Genomic DNA, 17225 nt, shown 5'->3' on the forward strand with positions numbered 1-17225 from the left:
ATAACTTGTTGACAAAACATCTCAAATACTTGACTGTATTCATGTAACAAAGGCAGTGACTAATTGCACTTTCAATTGTTTTTCTTAAGGAGCGGTTGTAACTAGAAAGCTTGAAAAGTTATTAATAGTCACATGTGCATAATTTATTTATTTACTAGAAATAAGAGTATTTATTTGCAGCAATTTATTAAGTAAAGGTCCTCAAGAATTAACACTATTATGTGGAAATAAGTAGTAACTGAGGACACTAAGAGGAAAGAATTATACATGCACAATTTTCAAGAATACTAAAATATTATCTTAAACCATAACTGCTTTGAATATACAAAGAACAAGGTTATATATTCAATCTATCTTATATGTACAACCTATATTAAATGTCTAAAAACCGCCTTCTTAAAAGGACAGCATTTTTTTTCTATGAGTTGTATACGCATAAGCAATTGCAAATTTGAGAATTAATAGCATCTGAGGGACGAACAATCTTAAGTAATTGTGAGCTCTGAGATATAACATTGACTATTAATATACAAATTAAGGTTTGATTGTTCAGCATTTTAAAACACCATCTACAGCACACAACTAGATTATCTGTGTTGAAACGGGGGGGGGGGGACTCAAAAGAATAAGCATGTGATCTAATTCACATGTACTTACATCTCATAGAGGGGTTGTTTTCAAACACAATAATTGGGATGTATGCATGTATGAATTTATAGAAGATACAAAAGCATGTATAAAAACAATTTTTAACTTATCTTTGGGATATTGATTGTCAATCTATTTAAAATGATGGTATGTCATAGGTCAATTATTAATATTTTGTAATAACCAAATAAATTGCTGTATTGAACAAGGAACATACACTTAGTCAGGTTTGTTTTTTGTTTTTTGGTTTTTTTGGTTTTTCGAGACAGGGTTTCTCTATAGCCCTTGGCTGTCCTGGAACTCACTTTGTAGACCAGGCTGGCCTCGAACTCAGAAATCCACCTGCCTCTGCCTCCCGAGTGCTGGGATTAAAGGTGTGTGCCATCACACCCGGCTATTAGTCAGGTTTTTAAGACACAATTTTTGTTATAGGTTTTTTTAAAAAATACACGAATATACATTACAATTCTTTATTAGTACCACAGTGGTTCCAATAGGATGTTGAAACTGTATTTTGAGGTGAAAACCACCTCAATCTTGGCTGCCTGCCCTTGGCCTTCCTCTCAGGCAGAAGAGGCTGAAGGCAGCCCAATCTGTTGTAGACCAGAAAACCCATGCCGAGTCTTAGTGGGAAAAATATGGAGGCTCATGGGGCAAAGGTGAACACGGCCCTCTCCTGAGTTCGCTGTAAAGCCACCTGCTCCTTGGCAGCCTCTTGTACCACTATAGCTCTGGGAAACTGTGTGTCTCAAGGCCCCACCCCACAGCAGCCAGCAGCTAGCTGGCTTCACATGGGCCAATGATCGGCTGGGAGGATGAGAAAAATGACTTTACAATAATGTTTTCTCTTGCCAAAGAATTGTTTTGAGCACAGCTAATATTTAATTACCATTGATTATAATTAATAACAATTATAAAAGCTTTCTTTATTTTCTGTAAAGCCTTCTGTAGTAAACTAAAACCCTAAGTAATAAAAAGATATTGCCTCTGAGTCTTTTGGGTGAGAGCATGGATTTAAAGTAAACTTCTCTTGAGAGGCATTAGCTAATAAAATATTTTCCACTTAGGAAACAATATACACTGAAAGATTAAAACTCTTGGCTTCTTGTATAGAAGCAGAAATGATAAAAATTTCTCACATAATGTAGATCAATATTTAGCCATACTAGAGGCAAAATATTTCAGTTGTTACAAACTCACTAGAAGCAAAACCTTTACAACCATTAAGATGCAAAGGAGAGAGAAAAAGAAACAAACTTTCAGATCTATAATAACTATATAAAAGGTAGGCAAGCCAGATTGTAATGCCTTGATAAATTTTACAGTCTGATTGACCCTTTATAAACTCTGAATCTGAACTTTATTAAAACAGCATCTGGCTAGATCCGTAAAGGTGCTCATTTAGCTAAAAGAATATCTCCTGGTTTGCAAGACAAAGGAAAGTCACACAAACCGAACAGAAGCTGCTCTGAGCTTAGTTCCTCTTGCCATGAGGACATATATTAGAATTACTAAGTTTCTTTTGCACCATTAACTTTGGGAAAGTAAAACCCCATTTTAAAACAATTTATCACTTTCGGAATCAACATTAAAATTTTACTAATACATTGCGAAATTTGGCCTGCTGTGCCACGTGCTTGAGAAGACTCCTGAGTTGCCAATTTTAAGGCTAACCTTCTGTTACCAATGTAACAATTATTTAATCTTAACCAATAACTTATGAGCTGATTCTGAAAACACGCGGAGCACATTACCAATAAAAAAAAAATGAAGCAGTTACACTTAGACCAATCAGAGAATATTAATTTTTCTAGCTACAATCATAGAATAAAAGCACTTTATCCTTTGCCAAATACATTAATAACGATTGCAGAGAACCCTCCAGGAAAAAACCATTTATCAGCTTTTTTACCCCAAAACCAAGAGGCTGCAGACTCTCTTTTTTCCTATAAAGAACAGTTTCTCCAGCAGGGGCCCTCCTGCGGTGTGCTGGTTTCCTGGTTAAAGCATGTGGCCACTCTTGGCTTTGATGAACCACCAGATAAAGTTTTTTAGCCATCTTTATTATCCAACATAAAACATAGAACATTCATTCATTCTGACTGGACACGAACATACATGAATTGAACACGTGAACAGATTGGTGCACCCAAACACAAAAACACAAGAGGGCAGAGAACTTCTGCTGTAAGGCCCAGAGAGAACAAAGCAGCGCAGCCCTGAAATTTCTCTCTGCTTCTGGGACATTTTCCTCCCACATGATGCAGTTTCTAACTGTGGCCATCCACCTGATTATTAAATCCCTTTTATTAAACCCTTTCTTTTCTCACGCCTAAAAAAAGCAACTTCTTGGAGCTGCGGCTAACTGCCTGATAAATTTCACTGCTGAAACTAAGTGAATTTAGCGTGCAGGTTTAACGCAGTTTCAACTTAGCCCATACCAACCTTCTCCGGTACGAATTTTCTTTAATTATTTTCTTCTTCCATGGAGCTCCAAACCAGCAGTGCTTCTTCCAAATGTCCTATGCTGTTTCCCAGTCCCGCATTGGTTCGCCAATCTGTTGAGGCCAGCCAGCGGCCCACATGTCTGGGTTCTAGCCTGGGAGGCATCTTGGAATCTGGAAGAGAAGAGGGAACTAGGTGGCGCGAGAGAGAATGGAAACAAGACAACAGTCTGATCAAGGTTCAATTTTACTATTCGGAGACACTGGGTTATGAAGAAGGGGAAGGGGCCCATTCCCTCCAAATCATCCTTGGAGTCCAGTTTCAGGTGACCACGTGTTGGCTCCGGAACAGCTAGGCCGCAGGTAGCAGCAGTGGGAGTGACAGGCTCCACCCCTGATGCTCTCTTAGCCCTAACAGTCAAACCTGATCAGCCAGATTTCAGGCTGGGGGGGAGGTTACAATATTTGTTGGTCTTTTTTTCATGCAGCTTTTGGGGGGGGGGTTGTTTTGTTTTGTTTTATTGAGACAGGAATTTGCTGTGTAGCCTTTGTTGTCTTGGAATTTGCTCTGTAAACTAGGCTGTCCATGAACTCACAGAGATCTACCTGCCTTTGCCTCCCTAGTGCTGGGGTTAAAGGTGTTCACCACCACCACCTAGCCCATAATCTCATATTCTATCAAGGGATTTAGGTTCCATAAATGCACTTATCATAAGAGGTTCCAACAGATGGAACACAACTACACAGTATAAGGTGGACTAATACATGTGTGTCCTTGGTGAAGAATCCCTTATCTTATGTCCTTTCATGTGCTTGCTTTATCAAAACATCCTTTCACCTGTGTCTGCTTTAGGATAACACTCCTTCACATGTTTGCCACAGCAAAGCACCATCAGACACGACTGACTTTCCAAAGAACCCTTAAGTTTCCACTTCAGATAGGCATCTTCTTCTTTAGGTTAAGAAAATTTTTTTCCTGTCACTCTGTGGAAAATATTTTCTGTGCATTTGACCTGTGTTTCTTCTCCTTCCTTAATTCTTATTTTAGATTTGGTCACTTCACAGTGTCCCAGATTTCCTGGATGTTTTGAACCAGGAGTTATTTTTAGATTGAACATTTTCTTTGACCTATGTATTCATTTCTTCTACCATGTCTTCAGTGTCTGAGATTCTCTTTTTTAATTCTTGAATTCTGTTGGTGAAGCTTGCCTCTGTGGTTGCTGTTCAAATTCCTATATTTTCATTTCCAGATTTCCCTCAGTTTGGGGTCTCTTTATTAATTCTGTTGGAGGAAGGGGGTCCAGGAGTCACCTCACAAATCACATATTCCCAGGATTGATTGATCAGGACCACCGGCCAGACTCAGGAGCTGAACTGTGATGTAGAGTCAAGATCCTACAGGGCTTTTAAAGCCTGAGAGCTATAATAACCATCTCTGCTAAGTTACTCCACCAATCATAACTTAGGGATAGGGCTTTCTGTAGGAGCATGTCTTTGTTGTGTACTTATTTTGCTCCTATTGGTTAGGGTATTCAACTATGGCAGAGGACTTGCCTCATCTTATATTCATGTCTTAGCTTGCCAACCAGGATATCAGTTTTCCACATACATGTCTCTTTCTGTCAAGTAGGATATCAGTTCCCAGGGAGGTCTTGGAAACCTAAACTTTATTCTGCCCCTACTCAAAATGGAAGTCTTATTCTAAATAGGTACAGGTGTCTCTCTTATGTTGGGATCCATCCCAAGGGCAGCTTAAAAGGCAAATACTATAAAGGCTGATACACAGGTGCAGGAAGTGTTGGTTTCCGAGAACATCCTAGTAACAGAAGTAACAGCATATGAGAAAGTTTCCTTGTGACATTAGGAACAGCTCAAACTGGTAGGTTAGACGGGTAACAGTTACCAAGACCTTAACAATCCCAGTTCCTCTTTCAGGTCTTGAGTGGCTGTATTCCTTTCCTTCCATTGTTTGTGCTTTCATAGACTTCTTTAAGGGATTTAATGTTTTCTTTTTAAGGACCTCTAGCATACACATATAGGCTATGTTAAGGTCTTTATGTGTGCTTCCAGGGTGTAATACTCAGGGCCTGCTGTGATAGGGTTGGTGGGTTCTAGTGGAGACCTATCGTCCTGGCTGTAATTGGTTGTGCAGGGGTAGCCTGTAGGTTCCCAATGAGTGTGTGCCTGAGCTGGATGCTTGGGAAAAACATTGAGTGACGGGAGGAAAGTGGGGGGCCAGGGATCTGTATGCTTCACTGAAGATGGGTGCAGAAGCAGCCTAGGGCTGAGACTGAGGGGTTCCACTCTGAGAAGCAGAGGGAGAGGTGAAGATCTGCAGTTAGCCCACCTGCGTCCCTGCCCAGTGTGGCCTGTGGGTTCCCAGGGAGTGCCGGCTGGAGTTGGGGGTGGAGGGTAGGACAGGGCAATGAGTGGGGGAAGGGAATTTAGGAGGGGAAGATCTGTGGGATCCACCAGCGATGAGGTGGCTGTGGTGGAAGCCGCTGCAGGAGTTAGCGCAGAGCTCAGGATGAAACTAGGGATTGGGCGTGGAGGAATGGAGGGAGCGTGGAGGTCGCCTCTCCCTCTCCCTGGATAGGTAGGTCACCCGTTTGCTTCCCGTCAGAGAGTGCCTAAGAGAGTTGGAGGCTGCTTTCCTGGTTGAAGTTGGATAGAACTTTTCAAACTATATTAATCTGATGTGAAATAAGCACGTGAAAGTGAACCTCCAGCACTGAATGTTGGCTATTTTCTACCAGCCTCAGTTCACCTATGAATGGAGACTCCAGGCTGCATCGTCCCCCACAGGATTGCCAAGAGGCCACGTGAACAAAGCTTTACATTTTGGAGTTTAGAAGGGGGTAACACTCAAACACTATCGATTATTTGAGTCATAGGACTCTTATAGACTGTTATATTCTGGCTCTCTCCATTTAATACCCCAAATGTCACTTTTTTTTTTTTTTTTTTAAATAATGAGCCTTAGTTTTTTAGGAATGAAGGAACACGAAGGTGATTCCTGAGGCCGAGTTAAGACACGTGCCTCTAAGAAACTCAGGAGTTGCGGTCTCCATTCCCCCACCACCACCACCTGTGGTTTCTGACCACTGTCAACCTGCCTGGTCTCTGCATTCCTCTCTGGTTCTGCAGCACCCCGCGGGGGTCTGGGCGGGCGGAGCTGCGGAGGAGGGGCGGGCTAGACCCGGGACCCAGGCCTATAACAGTATGCAAGCTCCGGGCGTCCAGGGGGTGGGAGGGAAGAAGGGAGGGCGGCGCTCAGTGAAAGGCGCATTGATGCGGCAGGCTGCAGGGCTGGGCCAGACGCTGAGCAGGGTCAGGCTCCTGCCGACCCCTTTACCTCCTGCTCCGCGCTTCGCAGCCACCGCACACCATGCACCCCCAAGGCCGCGCGGCCCCCCCGCAGCTGCTGCTCGGTCTCTTCCTTGTGCTGCTGCTGCTGCTACAGTTGTCCGCACCGATCAGCGCCTCTGAGAACCCCAAGGTGAAGCAAAAAGCGCTGATCCGGCAGAGGGAGGTGGTAGACCTGGTAAGTCTGAGAGTCGGTCCTGACCTCAGTGCTGGAGGAGAAGACTCAGCCAGGATCGCACCGGGAGGGCATCAGTATAGATGGTGGTGGTGCTGACCGTAGGGGTGAGTGTAGGGCAGCACGTTAAGAAGCTTGAGTGCCTCAGTGTCCTGCCTGTGTACCTGTGTGGGGACGGATCTGACGCACGCCTGCAGCAGAGTCTTGAACCGCTACGGGAGATCATGAGAGGTCACCACATGCTCCGACGTGGGTCAGGTGGGATGCCCAAATCCGTGTAAGTCGCCCAGTAATTTCTGGCTCCAGGGGAGGCCACCGTTGGGAGAAGTGGGGGGATGCTGTGGCTGCAACTGGAGTAGATTGAGTTAGTCAGTTGATTTCAAAAGAAAGCCCGAGGAAGACCCTAGGCCAGCTGGCCGCTTGGCCCTGGGCCAAGGCTGTGCAACGTGTCCTTTGTGAGGACCAGTGGCCACGGTCTGGCCACGTCTGCCTGGAGGAGAGGCTAACAACCCCCACAAAGCATTTGTTCAGCTAACTTGAAGATTATGAATCACTTTGTGTCATCTCCCTGGGAAATATGAACTGCAGTTTACTCCTTAGAGGACCACAGCTTGAGCCAGGAGTGGTCAGAGGCTTTGAAGCTGAAGGGGAAAAATGAAGGCCCCACTAGGAGCCCTTCCAAGGACCCATTTTGCCTGATCTGTTTAAAACAGATGAGCAGTCAGGTCTTAACCAGTCAGGAACACTGTACTCAAGCTAAGGGGAAGGAAAGCGCTCCCAGGAAAGCAAATATCCCAAGGGCTTTCTGAGAGGCTAATCTGTGGGAAAGTCTGTTTGCTTAAAACCTTTCCCTCTAAAAGTCAATAAACCTAGTGGAGGGCAGAGAGTTTGTCTGTCCCACTCAAAAGCCAGCCATCGATAGATTTGTAGTCTTTGGCACATCATAAACTTCTGTCCTTAAACCAAGCTATATGGTTGTCAGGCACTGCGATACATAAAGGACAGGGGACATTTACTTATTTTATTATTATTATTTTTTTTTTAGATTTGAATTTCTTCCACTGACATTCTAAGTTGAGCTAATAAACCAAGCTCCTTGACAGCTAGTTCTAAACTGATTCAAAAGCACTGGGGGAAAATCCCTGCTGTTTCACGCAGCAGTGGTAGGGTTTTGTTGTTTTATGCTCTGATATATAATTTTCCTCCACAAAAGCATACTGTGTTGGAGCTACAGTTCTATTTTGAGTGCCTAAGTTGTTAAAAAAAAAAAAAGTGCCACATGAATGTGGCTCGTGTGCAGTTTGCGTATTATGAATGTGTAGTTAAGATACATAAAATAGTCATTTCCCCATAAAGCTAGCATTTTCCCCCTCTAAGGATTATACAGTACCACAACTCTACCCCAACTTGGAAAAGCATACTGTGCTGCCAGGCTCAGGTGCATCCTGTAGATTGGATTTGGTTCTGGTGTCAGAAAAAGTCCACACAGTCATTAGGAAGGTTTCCACAGATTCTATAAAGCGACTTTGTATAGGCGCTTTCAAAGCGTGTCTTTCACGCTCCCACTGAATTCTGCCCCCTGGTGGCCAACACAGGAAATGGGGCGTTGGGTGAGGGAATTTGAGCTTCCATTCACATGTTTTCATTTTGTTGACTTTCACTAATGATTCTAAATACCTATTGGAACTAGCATTTTAAGTTAAGAAAAGACAAACATACTCTATGTAGCATCTTTCCTGAGAGGAATTTAGAAATTATCAAATCATACTAGAGGAATTTACAACAATAAATGAAATGTTAAAGTAAAAAATTTAATTGGAATTCATTGTGTTTTGAAAAGTCTAACATCATCCCTGTTTCTATGTGAACTAATACAAGGATAAGTGCAGGAATTGATAAGCAACGCTCAAAATATTTCCACTGTAGCTCAATGGTAGAGTACTTGCCTGATATGTGTAAGGTTCTAAGTTCAAGCCTCATTGATGTAATGTGAACATGCGTGCTCTCTCTCTCTCTCTCTCTCTCTCTCTCTCTCTCTGTGTGTGTGTGTGTGTGTGTGTGTGTGTGTGTGTTTTGAGGTGTGGTCCCATGTATCCCAGACTAGGCACAAATTTGCTGTTTTGACAGGATCCTAAACTCTGGGTCCCTGCCTCTGCTTCCCAGGGGAAAGGGATTACAGGCACACGTGTGCTACCAACTGTTAACTTCATGGCAAGAATGCTTATTATCATCTTCATTTTATTCATAAGGAAATGGGCACTGAAATGCTGAGTAAATGGCCTGGTCTCATACATCTAAGACGGGATGAGTCTAGTATTTAAAAAAAAAAAAAAAAAAAAGGTTCTAGAATCCACGCCTTTAAATTCTACAGCACACAGAAAGAAACAACAGAACAGAGAACACTAGCGCTTACAGATGGTTTGCTAGATTATTACACACCTGCTGAGGACAGGGGATCACGTGAAACTAACTGGGCCACAGACTCCTCTTGAGGAAGACAGAATGGACTGGAGAAGTTCTACCCACTGCACTTTCCTCTGCATAAAAATGGGAAGAGCAGAGGAGGTGCACATACAACTTAGAGATGCTGTGATACAAGACAGCTACTGACTGCTAAAGTTTTATTTCACAATTATTTCCCTAGCAATTAATCTTAGGGAAATCACTCAAAAGGAAAAAAATCTATATGGCCAAGTATTCTCATTATATTAATATTTATAACAAAAAAGAGAAATAACCAAAAACAAGCATTAAAAATCTTGTATAGTAATGTAAAAGTTCCAAGAACCAAGTCCCTTGATAAAATATGGGATTATGGGCCTGGCAGTGGTGGTGCATGCCTTTCTTTAATCCTAGCACTTGAGAAGCAGAGAGAGTTCTGGGACAGCCAGGGGTACAAGGAGAAACCCTGTCTCTTAAAAACAAAACAAAACAAAACAAAACAACAATAACAACAAACCCTAAAACAAACAAATAAAAAGAAAGGGATTGTAAGAAGCTAACATAGAATGTCAGGTTCTGGAGGAGAAATTTTAAACACCCTTAAAATGAGTTCGCCATAATAATCCATTAGAACACGGACGAGGTGGGTTAGAGGGACTCTGCCAGTTTATTAAAAATAAACGCAGCTGTGATCATTTGACTCTCACATACTGTTTATGTATTCATGACTGTATTTCTTTATTTACTTATTTTGTACTGGGGATCAAACCTTGAGCATCCTGCATGCCAGGCAAGAGTTCTACCACTGGACTACCTCCCTATGCCCTACACTGAGTCTGCATGTTAAGTAATGGTACTGTCCCCCTTTCTCCTTTGCACCGAAGTATAATGGAATGTGTCTACAAGGACCAGCAGGAGTTCCCGGTCGTGATGGGAGCCCTGGGGCCAACGGCATTCCTGGCACACCTGGCATCCCAGGTCGGGATGGATTCAAAGGGGAAAAGGGAGAATGCTTAAGGGAAAGCTTTGAGGAGTCCTGGACCCCAAACTATAAGCAGTGTTCGTGGAGTTCGCTGAACTATGGCATAGATCTTGGGAAAATTGCGGTAAGTAAAGCCCAAATTATAATAAAGTTGAAGCAAAATATAAGAGTTTGTATAAGTCATTGCCAAATTTATTTTTTATTTTGTTGTTAAACCAAAGGACCTTAAATTAAAAGATTCAGGATAGGTAATGTGCTGACTTTTTACTTAAAAATTAATTTAAAAAAATGGTAACGTTTCAGCTAATTTTATAAAGGCATTTCTAAGATAGATAATCACTATTTTATAAAGCAAACGCAAAAAGTATAGCTTTTTTTTTTTTTTCAAATTAGACAGGAACCAGTCTTGTAAAGTAACTTTAAATTAATCTAATACATCCTGCTGTAGCTTCAGAGCTAAAAGTGGAAGATGAACCTAAAAATTACCACGTGACTGGGATCCCTGCTTCGGGGAGTCCTTTTGTCCTTGGTCGCCGTGCTCAGCTTAAAACTGCTGAAATTAGGGGAACTGAAGTCAATGCTAGTGATTTAAAATAGTGACGATGGTGATTCTGTAATATTTGTGTAAGGAGAAGCACGCAAAATAGCATGTCAGGGAGGGCATTTTGATGAATGATCCAGGGACTGTTGAGTGGTCCAGTGATTAGTGCTTTGTCTCCAAGAGGCCCCGGGTGTAGCTGAGGGGGAGCATGCGGAGCCTCGTGTGCTTAAGGCCCTCGGCCGGATGAAGTGCCATTGGCGAGTCCGGGGGGGCGGGGGGGGCGGGGGGGGGCGGGGGGGGGGGAGAAGAGACAGAGCTGAGAAAGTCCGTGCTGTTTCCGTATCTTCTTTTGATGACCACCTCTGTTTCTGCCTCCTTAGCTATAATTTGGTGCTTCATGGTTCTGCTTACCACGACCACCCGGAAAACAGAAGTTTATTTTCATAAAACTCTAAGGTTTTAAGTTGTATGGCATCATCCATGTTTTTCATCTCAACCTCTTCTGCTCTATTTTAAAAGTTCAAGAATGCCTTGATTCTGTGTGACAGGTTTTCATCTAGCTACCACATTTTGGTTATATATATGTATATATATTAAAGAAAGTGTGATTTGAATGATGACTGTTATTTCAACATTTGACAATGGTGGACTGCCTTCTTATTCACAGTTATTCAACAGAAGTTGCCATTTCCCCCCCCCCCCCCCCAAAGCTGTCCCTTTATGGTTCCTGCTTTTTTGTTTTGTTTTGTTTTCTTATTTTTTGTTTTTTGTTTTTTTGAGACAGGGTTTCTCTGTGTAGCCCTGGCTGTCCCGGAACTCACTTTGTAGACCAGGCTGGCCTCAAACTCAGAAATCCACCTGCCTCTGCCTCCCAAGTGCTGGGATTAAAGGCTTGCGCCACCACCTCCCAGCGGTTCCTGCATTATTAAAACACCATGATTTTTAGCAGTGGTTACAATGAATACGGAAATGTTCTGCAAGGAAGAGATTGTAGGTCATAAGCCAATGTACAGATTTTTGTGAAGACCAGCTAGAAGGAAGAAAGCAAGGCTAGCTCTTATTACTGTGCTGTTCAGGTCATTTGTCTACTGTGTGCTGTTGCTCAAAAGAAAGGTTGAGCCTGGTGAGGTGACTCATAACTATAATCTCAGTATTCAGGAAGTAGAGACCACTGGAAACCTCTGGAGTTGAAGGCCATCCTTGGCTACATAGCTATTTCAAGGCCATCTTGGGCTACTGGAAACCCTGACTAAAACAAGAACAACCACAACCACCACCCAAAAGGATGGAGAGAGTGAACATAATCCATCCCAACAGATATCCACCAACACTCTAGCATGCCAGCGCCGTGAGGGCGGGGCTTCCTTTGTGTGAACTTTTGTATCCAACCGTCTAACATAGAGTTGATATTCAGTGTTTTTCAGTAGAAAAAAATACATAGGTTTGTTAGCTAAAAGTACTGAAGACTAGCTGTTTTTGAAGATAAATAGGAAGTGAAATAAAACCATCTAAGAAAGCCAGAAGTTGGCTTTTGTATCAATCTGATAAGTAATCTTTATCCCTCTATAAAATTTAAGCATGTTAAAGACATGGGGAGAAGGCAGGTAAAATTCACAGTGTATTTTCAGTCTCTTATTTTACTCTCTCCTATGCCCTCTCCTCCAATTTCTCTTCTATTTCCTCCCCCTCCCCCTCCCACTTCATGTACTTCCTTAAAACTCCACCAAGTCCACTTGGTGCTGTCTATGTGTGTCTCCAGGAACATAGGTAGCCTCTCTGGGTCTCATCTCTGGAGAAAACAGATTTTGTCTCCCTAGCAGCCATCAGTTGCTCACAGCTCCACAGCTAGGGGTGGGGCTCCATGGGCTCTTCCCCATGCATGCTGGGAGTTTGGTTGATTTTGTACAGGCCTTGCACGTGTAACCTATTGTGAGTTCATATGTGCCATGGCCCTATTGTGTCTGGCAAATTCTGTTTCATTGCAGGTGTCTACTACCTCACCATCCCCCCGCCCCACTCCCCTTGTAGTCTCTGAACATTGACCAGATGTCGAGTCTCTGCTTTAATCTCCATCTACTGCAAAAGGAGGGTTCTATGATGAGGGTTGAAGAAATGTGTTAATTTATAGGTATTAAAAAAGAAACCTTAGGGGCCAGTTTATTACTATGTCCTTTTAACAGAATAATAGTATTACTTTCTTCTCTAGGACCTTATGAGCTGGTCGGATATGGATTTTGGGTCCAGTGAACTATAGCAGGCCTGAGTTTCATTTTTTTGGTTGAACTGGCTTTTAACCCAATCACTAAATACAACTATTTAATGAACCCCTAACACTTGAGCCACCACTGCACTAGTGGCACCACCGCTATCACAGTTCACAGGGTGCCCAGCTGGGTAAAACACTTCATTACTTTTTCCTTGGCAGCATGCACTGAGCCTTCCAGCACTATGAAAGTTAACCAGGAAGGGCGAATCTTCTATGTCACTGACAGCTTAATTTTCCACATCCTATGACTTAAGTATGTGGGACCATCAGAAATAGGAGTATTATTCAGCTGTAAAGAAAAAGGAAATTATGAAATTCACACGTAAATGGGTGGAAGCTGAAAATATTCATTTCGAGTGGGATCCCTCCAAACCCAGGAAGACACAGAACGAAGCATGTTCTCTCTCATGCATGGACGCCAGCTTTGAAGCTTTAGATATGCATATTTAAATTAGGCTATAGTCATAGAAGTTATCAAGTTAGTAAGGGGAGGGGGTACAATGCAGGCAGTGTGGAGGAGGAAAGGGAATTACCAGCACAGGTTAGATGGGAGGGCAGGAGAGGGGATAGTGTCTGAGTACGGATATACAATACTGAAGACCTTTGAAAAAAGCCTACTACTGCAGAAGCATCCTAAACTATGTACATCCATATTTGTAAAAGGAGCTAAATGGTGTTTCCCTAGACATCATAGACTACCAAGTAAAAAAGTACCAGATATGGGGTACCTCTTTTTGAGTTATTGATCAGTGGAGTCTCAAAGGCCTCCCCAAATTTCAGACTGTGGTCATTATTATGGGTTAGCCTCCATAACTTGATGGTTGAAGAAACTTTTTAATCAAAATGAAAAATGTCTGGTTGTCTTGCTGCCCTGGCAGGAGTGTACATTCACGAAGATGCGCTCCAACAGTGCTCTGCGAGTTCTGTTCAGTGGCTCGCTTCGGCTCAAATGCAGGAATGCATGCTGTCAGCGCTGGTATTTTACATTTAATGGAGCTGAATGTTCAGGACCTCTTCCCATCGAAGCCATCATCTATCTGGACCAAGGAAGCCCTGAGTTAAATTCAACTATTAATATTCATCGTACTTCCTCTGGTATGTATAATAGTGGTGTTTCTGAGTGAGCCTCAAATCTGCCTAAGAGGTTGTTTGATTTCCACTGTCACAGTGGGTATCTAACCTGTTAGAAATAAACCTCTAGCTGGTCCATAGTCCTCTAGCTGGTCTCTCCTCCCTGGACTGCAATTCACATAATTTTACAGATCTTTTTTTCAAAGGGTATAGATGCTAGGGTGTCATCTCTGACCAAGGGACTCAGAATCTCTGGTGTAAGGCTCCAGAACGTTTATCTTAAAAACAAAATAAAACAAAGCAAACAACAACAACAACAACAGAAACCATAGTTGTGATAATATGCCCCAAAATTGAAAATCAATGATAAGTTAGAAACGGCAAGACAGCCAGGAATTCTGTACAGCAGTGGCTTTGGTTCTCAGCTTTGGCAATACAACGGGTTCATCTGAGAAACTTGAAAAAAAGATTCCTGCCCTGGGTACTGCTCCTCCAGGAAGATTCAATTAATGGGGATTTGATCATTACATCGTTTGCATTGCAGTGAGGCTGATGGTAGACCCACCACACCTGTCTAGAGTCTGTTGGCTTCAGGCTTAAGTAGACTCATTTCTAGGGTATAAGGGGTCAAGGCCTTGGGGACACTTAAGTATTGCTGGCATGCATTTTCAGCTAGCATGGTGTAGACTACTAGACAATCTAAGTGGGACTGTGGACTCACCGCTTACCTCCCACTGTAGACGAGGTCTGGGTATGCTGTAGCCAGGGAGGGCAGAGTCCTTTAGTTCTGTATTCCTGGGCCTCAGTTGAACTGCATTCACTTCAACTAAGGTGGAAACCTGACAGGGCACGTAAGTACCTCAAAGTCAACCAGGTAGGAAAGCTAAATAGCCACGGCACTACTTTATGTCAAGAGCTATTTTCTTCAAGAATCAGCCACCTCCAGTAAGGAAAGGAATCGCACTAAGCACAGACATCGAAAGTAATGGGACTCTCTGCCTGTTTCAAGTGACCAACCATGAAATCTTTCTTTAGATGTGAGTGAAGAACTTTGGTAGGTTGGAATGCAAGATGTATGTTAGAATGTGAGAGCCCAGAGGGTATGCGTAGGATACAGTATCAAACCAAAGCAGAGCAAAAAGCAGAACAGAAAACAGAACAAGCCGGGCGTGGTGGCGCACACCTTTAATCCCAGCACTTGGGAGGCAGAGGCAGGCAGATTTCTGAGTTCAAGGCCAGCCTGGTCTATAAAGTGAGTTCCAGGACAGCCAGGGCTATACAGAGAAACCCTGTCTCGAAAAAACAAACAAACAAACAACCCCCCCAATAAACAAAAAACAAACAAACAAACAAACAAACAAAAAACCAGAACAAAATGTCCTCTTTAATATAATCATCCTATTAAAGGGTCAGTGAGGTGGTTTAGCAGGTAGAAGGCACTCTCCCACCCCCTCAGAGTCTGAGGACCTGTGTTTGCTCCCTGGGACCCATATGGTAGGAGAGAACCAACCCCTGTAATCAGCTGTCCTCTAATCTTCACATGTGCACTGTGGCACGTGTGTATCCACACCTACATATACACACTAGATAGAAGATAGGTAGGTAGGTAGGTAGGTAGGTAGGTAGGTAAGTAGGTGCATACATACATACATAGATGTAATTTTTTTTGCCAAAAATAAGAATCTATTTAAAGTGGATTCACAGATTGAAGGGATGGTATGAGATTAAGCTAGAATTTCTTTTTCTCATATAGAAGTCCTATCTTGGATTTGAATAGCATCTAGGGATCCACGTTGAAAAGGACTTTCTTTAAAAAGACTTGCATATCTTGATCCAGGCTCTGGTTCAGGTCTCTTCCAAAGTTGGGAAGTCTTAAAAGTTGGAAGTGTAGGGTAAATTGTTTGGGTAAATTGTTCTTTGGTTCTAAGTATCTAGAACACGTTTTGGTTTGAGAACACTGCCTATAGCATAGCAATCATGGAAATGCCTCCAAAAATGTCTGTGTATCAACTAAAAAAATGAGACCTTTATTATGAAATCATCAGGTACTAGAATTTTTAATTAGCTTTGCATTAAACAGAATTATAACCTGATTTCCTATAGTAAATGCAAAATTAGTGGTTTTGCTTTTTGTTCTTGGGTTGTGACTGGCTCTGTTTTGCAGTGGAAGGACTCTGTGAAGGGATTGGTGCTGGATTGGTAGATGTGGCCATCTGGGTCGGCACCTGTTCAGATTACCCCAAAGGAGACGCTTCTACTGGATGGAATTCCGTGTCTCGCATCATCATTGAAGAACTACCGAAATAAAGCCTCTGACGATTTCAGTCCCTGCCTCGTTGGCTTTTTAAATCAAGCCCTTGAATGGTTCATTTAAATGACATTTAAGAAATCACTTAAATGAAGTGCTCAGCTGAATGAAAAAGCAAAGTTAAATATGTTTACAGACCAAAGTGTGATCTCACACTTAAAAATCAAGTATTAACCATTTTATTTCAGCCAAAGATGGTTTCAAGATTTTTTTTCATTATTATTTTTTAAGCCTATATATTGGAATGCCATTACAGTATTTAGTATTTCCTTCTATAACATATAAATGTTATTTCTTTGTAAGGACTGTATAGAATTATTTTATATCTGTTAAATAAAATGCTTCTAAAACCTAAGTATTTGTTTATTTGTTTGATTGTGTAGCCCTGGCTGTCTTGAAATCTGCACTGTAGACCAGGCTGGCCTCAAATTCCGAGATCTGTCAACCTTTATTTCCCATGTGCTGAGATTGAAGGTGTGCACCACCATGCCTAGCAACTTTATTATTTTTAAATTGAAGATTTTGCCACTGAAGTTGAATTCCTAGTACTTAACATATGTGAAATTGAACATAAATCTAAATTTTAACTATTCATTTAGCAATTTATGAAATTTTAGCACATATATATAACATGGTTCTGTATCTTGAGATATATGAAGACATAAGGATGTTTATATGACAGGAATATAACAGTATTTTAGGAATTTTTATACTTTAAATGTTTTCCCCTTTCCAGGTCTCCCCTTCAGAAACCCCCTATTCCATCCCCCTGCTTCTATGAGGGTGCTCCCCCCACCCACCCACTCAAATCTTCCTGCCCCACCCAGCATTCCCCTTAAATGTCCAAAAACAGTCTTCTTAAAAGAACAGCATTTTTTCTTATGAGTTGTATATGTATAAACAATTGCAAATTTGAGAATTCATAGTCTAAGAGATGAACAATTTTAAGCAATTGTAAGCTCTGATAATACTTATACTATTA

General features: G+C 42.1%; 1 protein-coding gene across 3 annotated transcripts; it reads left to right on the forward strand.

The window, feature by feature from the left end:
- The first annotated feature begins 6408 nt into the window (after positions 1-6408).
- Positions 6409-16598, forward strand: Cthrc1 (collagen triple helix repeat containing 1). 3 transcript variants are annotated; one of them, NM_026778.3, is made up of 4 exons: positions 6409-6636; positions 9960-10181; positions 13743-13959; positions 16100-16598. In NM_026778.3, exons 1-4 carry the CDS (start codon positions 6481-6483, stop codon positions 16240-16242), a joined length of 738 nt encoding a protein of 245 aa, NP_081054.1. In that variant the 5' UTR covers positions 6409-6480; the 3' UTR covers positions 16243-16598. The 3 variants fall into 3 exon arrangements, with proteins under 3 accessions (NP_081054.1, NP_001351742.1, NP_001351741.1); NM_001364813.1 differs by having other exon boundaries at positions 16106-16598; NM_001364812.1 differs by lacking the exon at positions 9960-10181.
- Positions 16599-17225: the final 627 nt, after the last annotated feature.

This window comes from Mus musculus, chromosome 15 (assembly GCF_000001635.26).
Source record: "Mus musculus strain C57BL/6J chromosome 15, GRCm38.p6 C57BL/6J".
Classification (NCBI taxonomy): domain Eukaryota; kingdom Metazoa; phylum Chordata; class Mammalia; order Rodentia; family Muridae; genus Mus; species Mus musculus.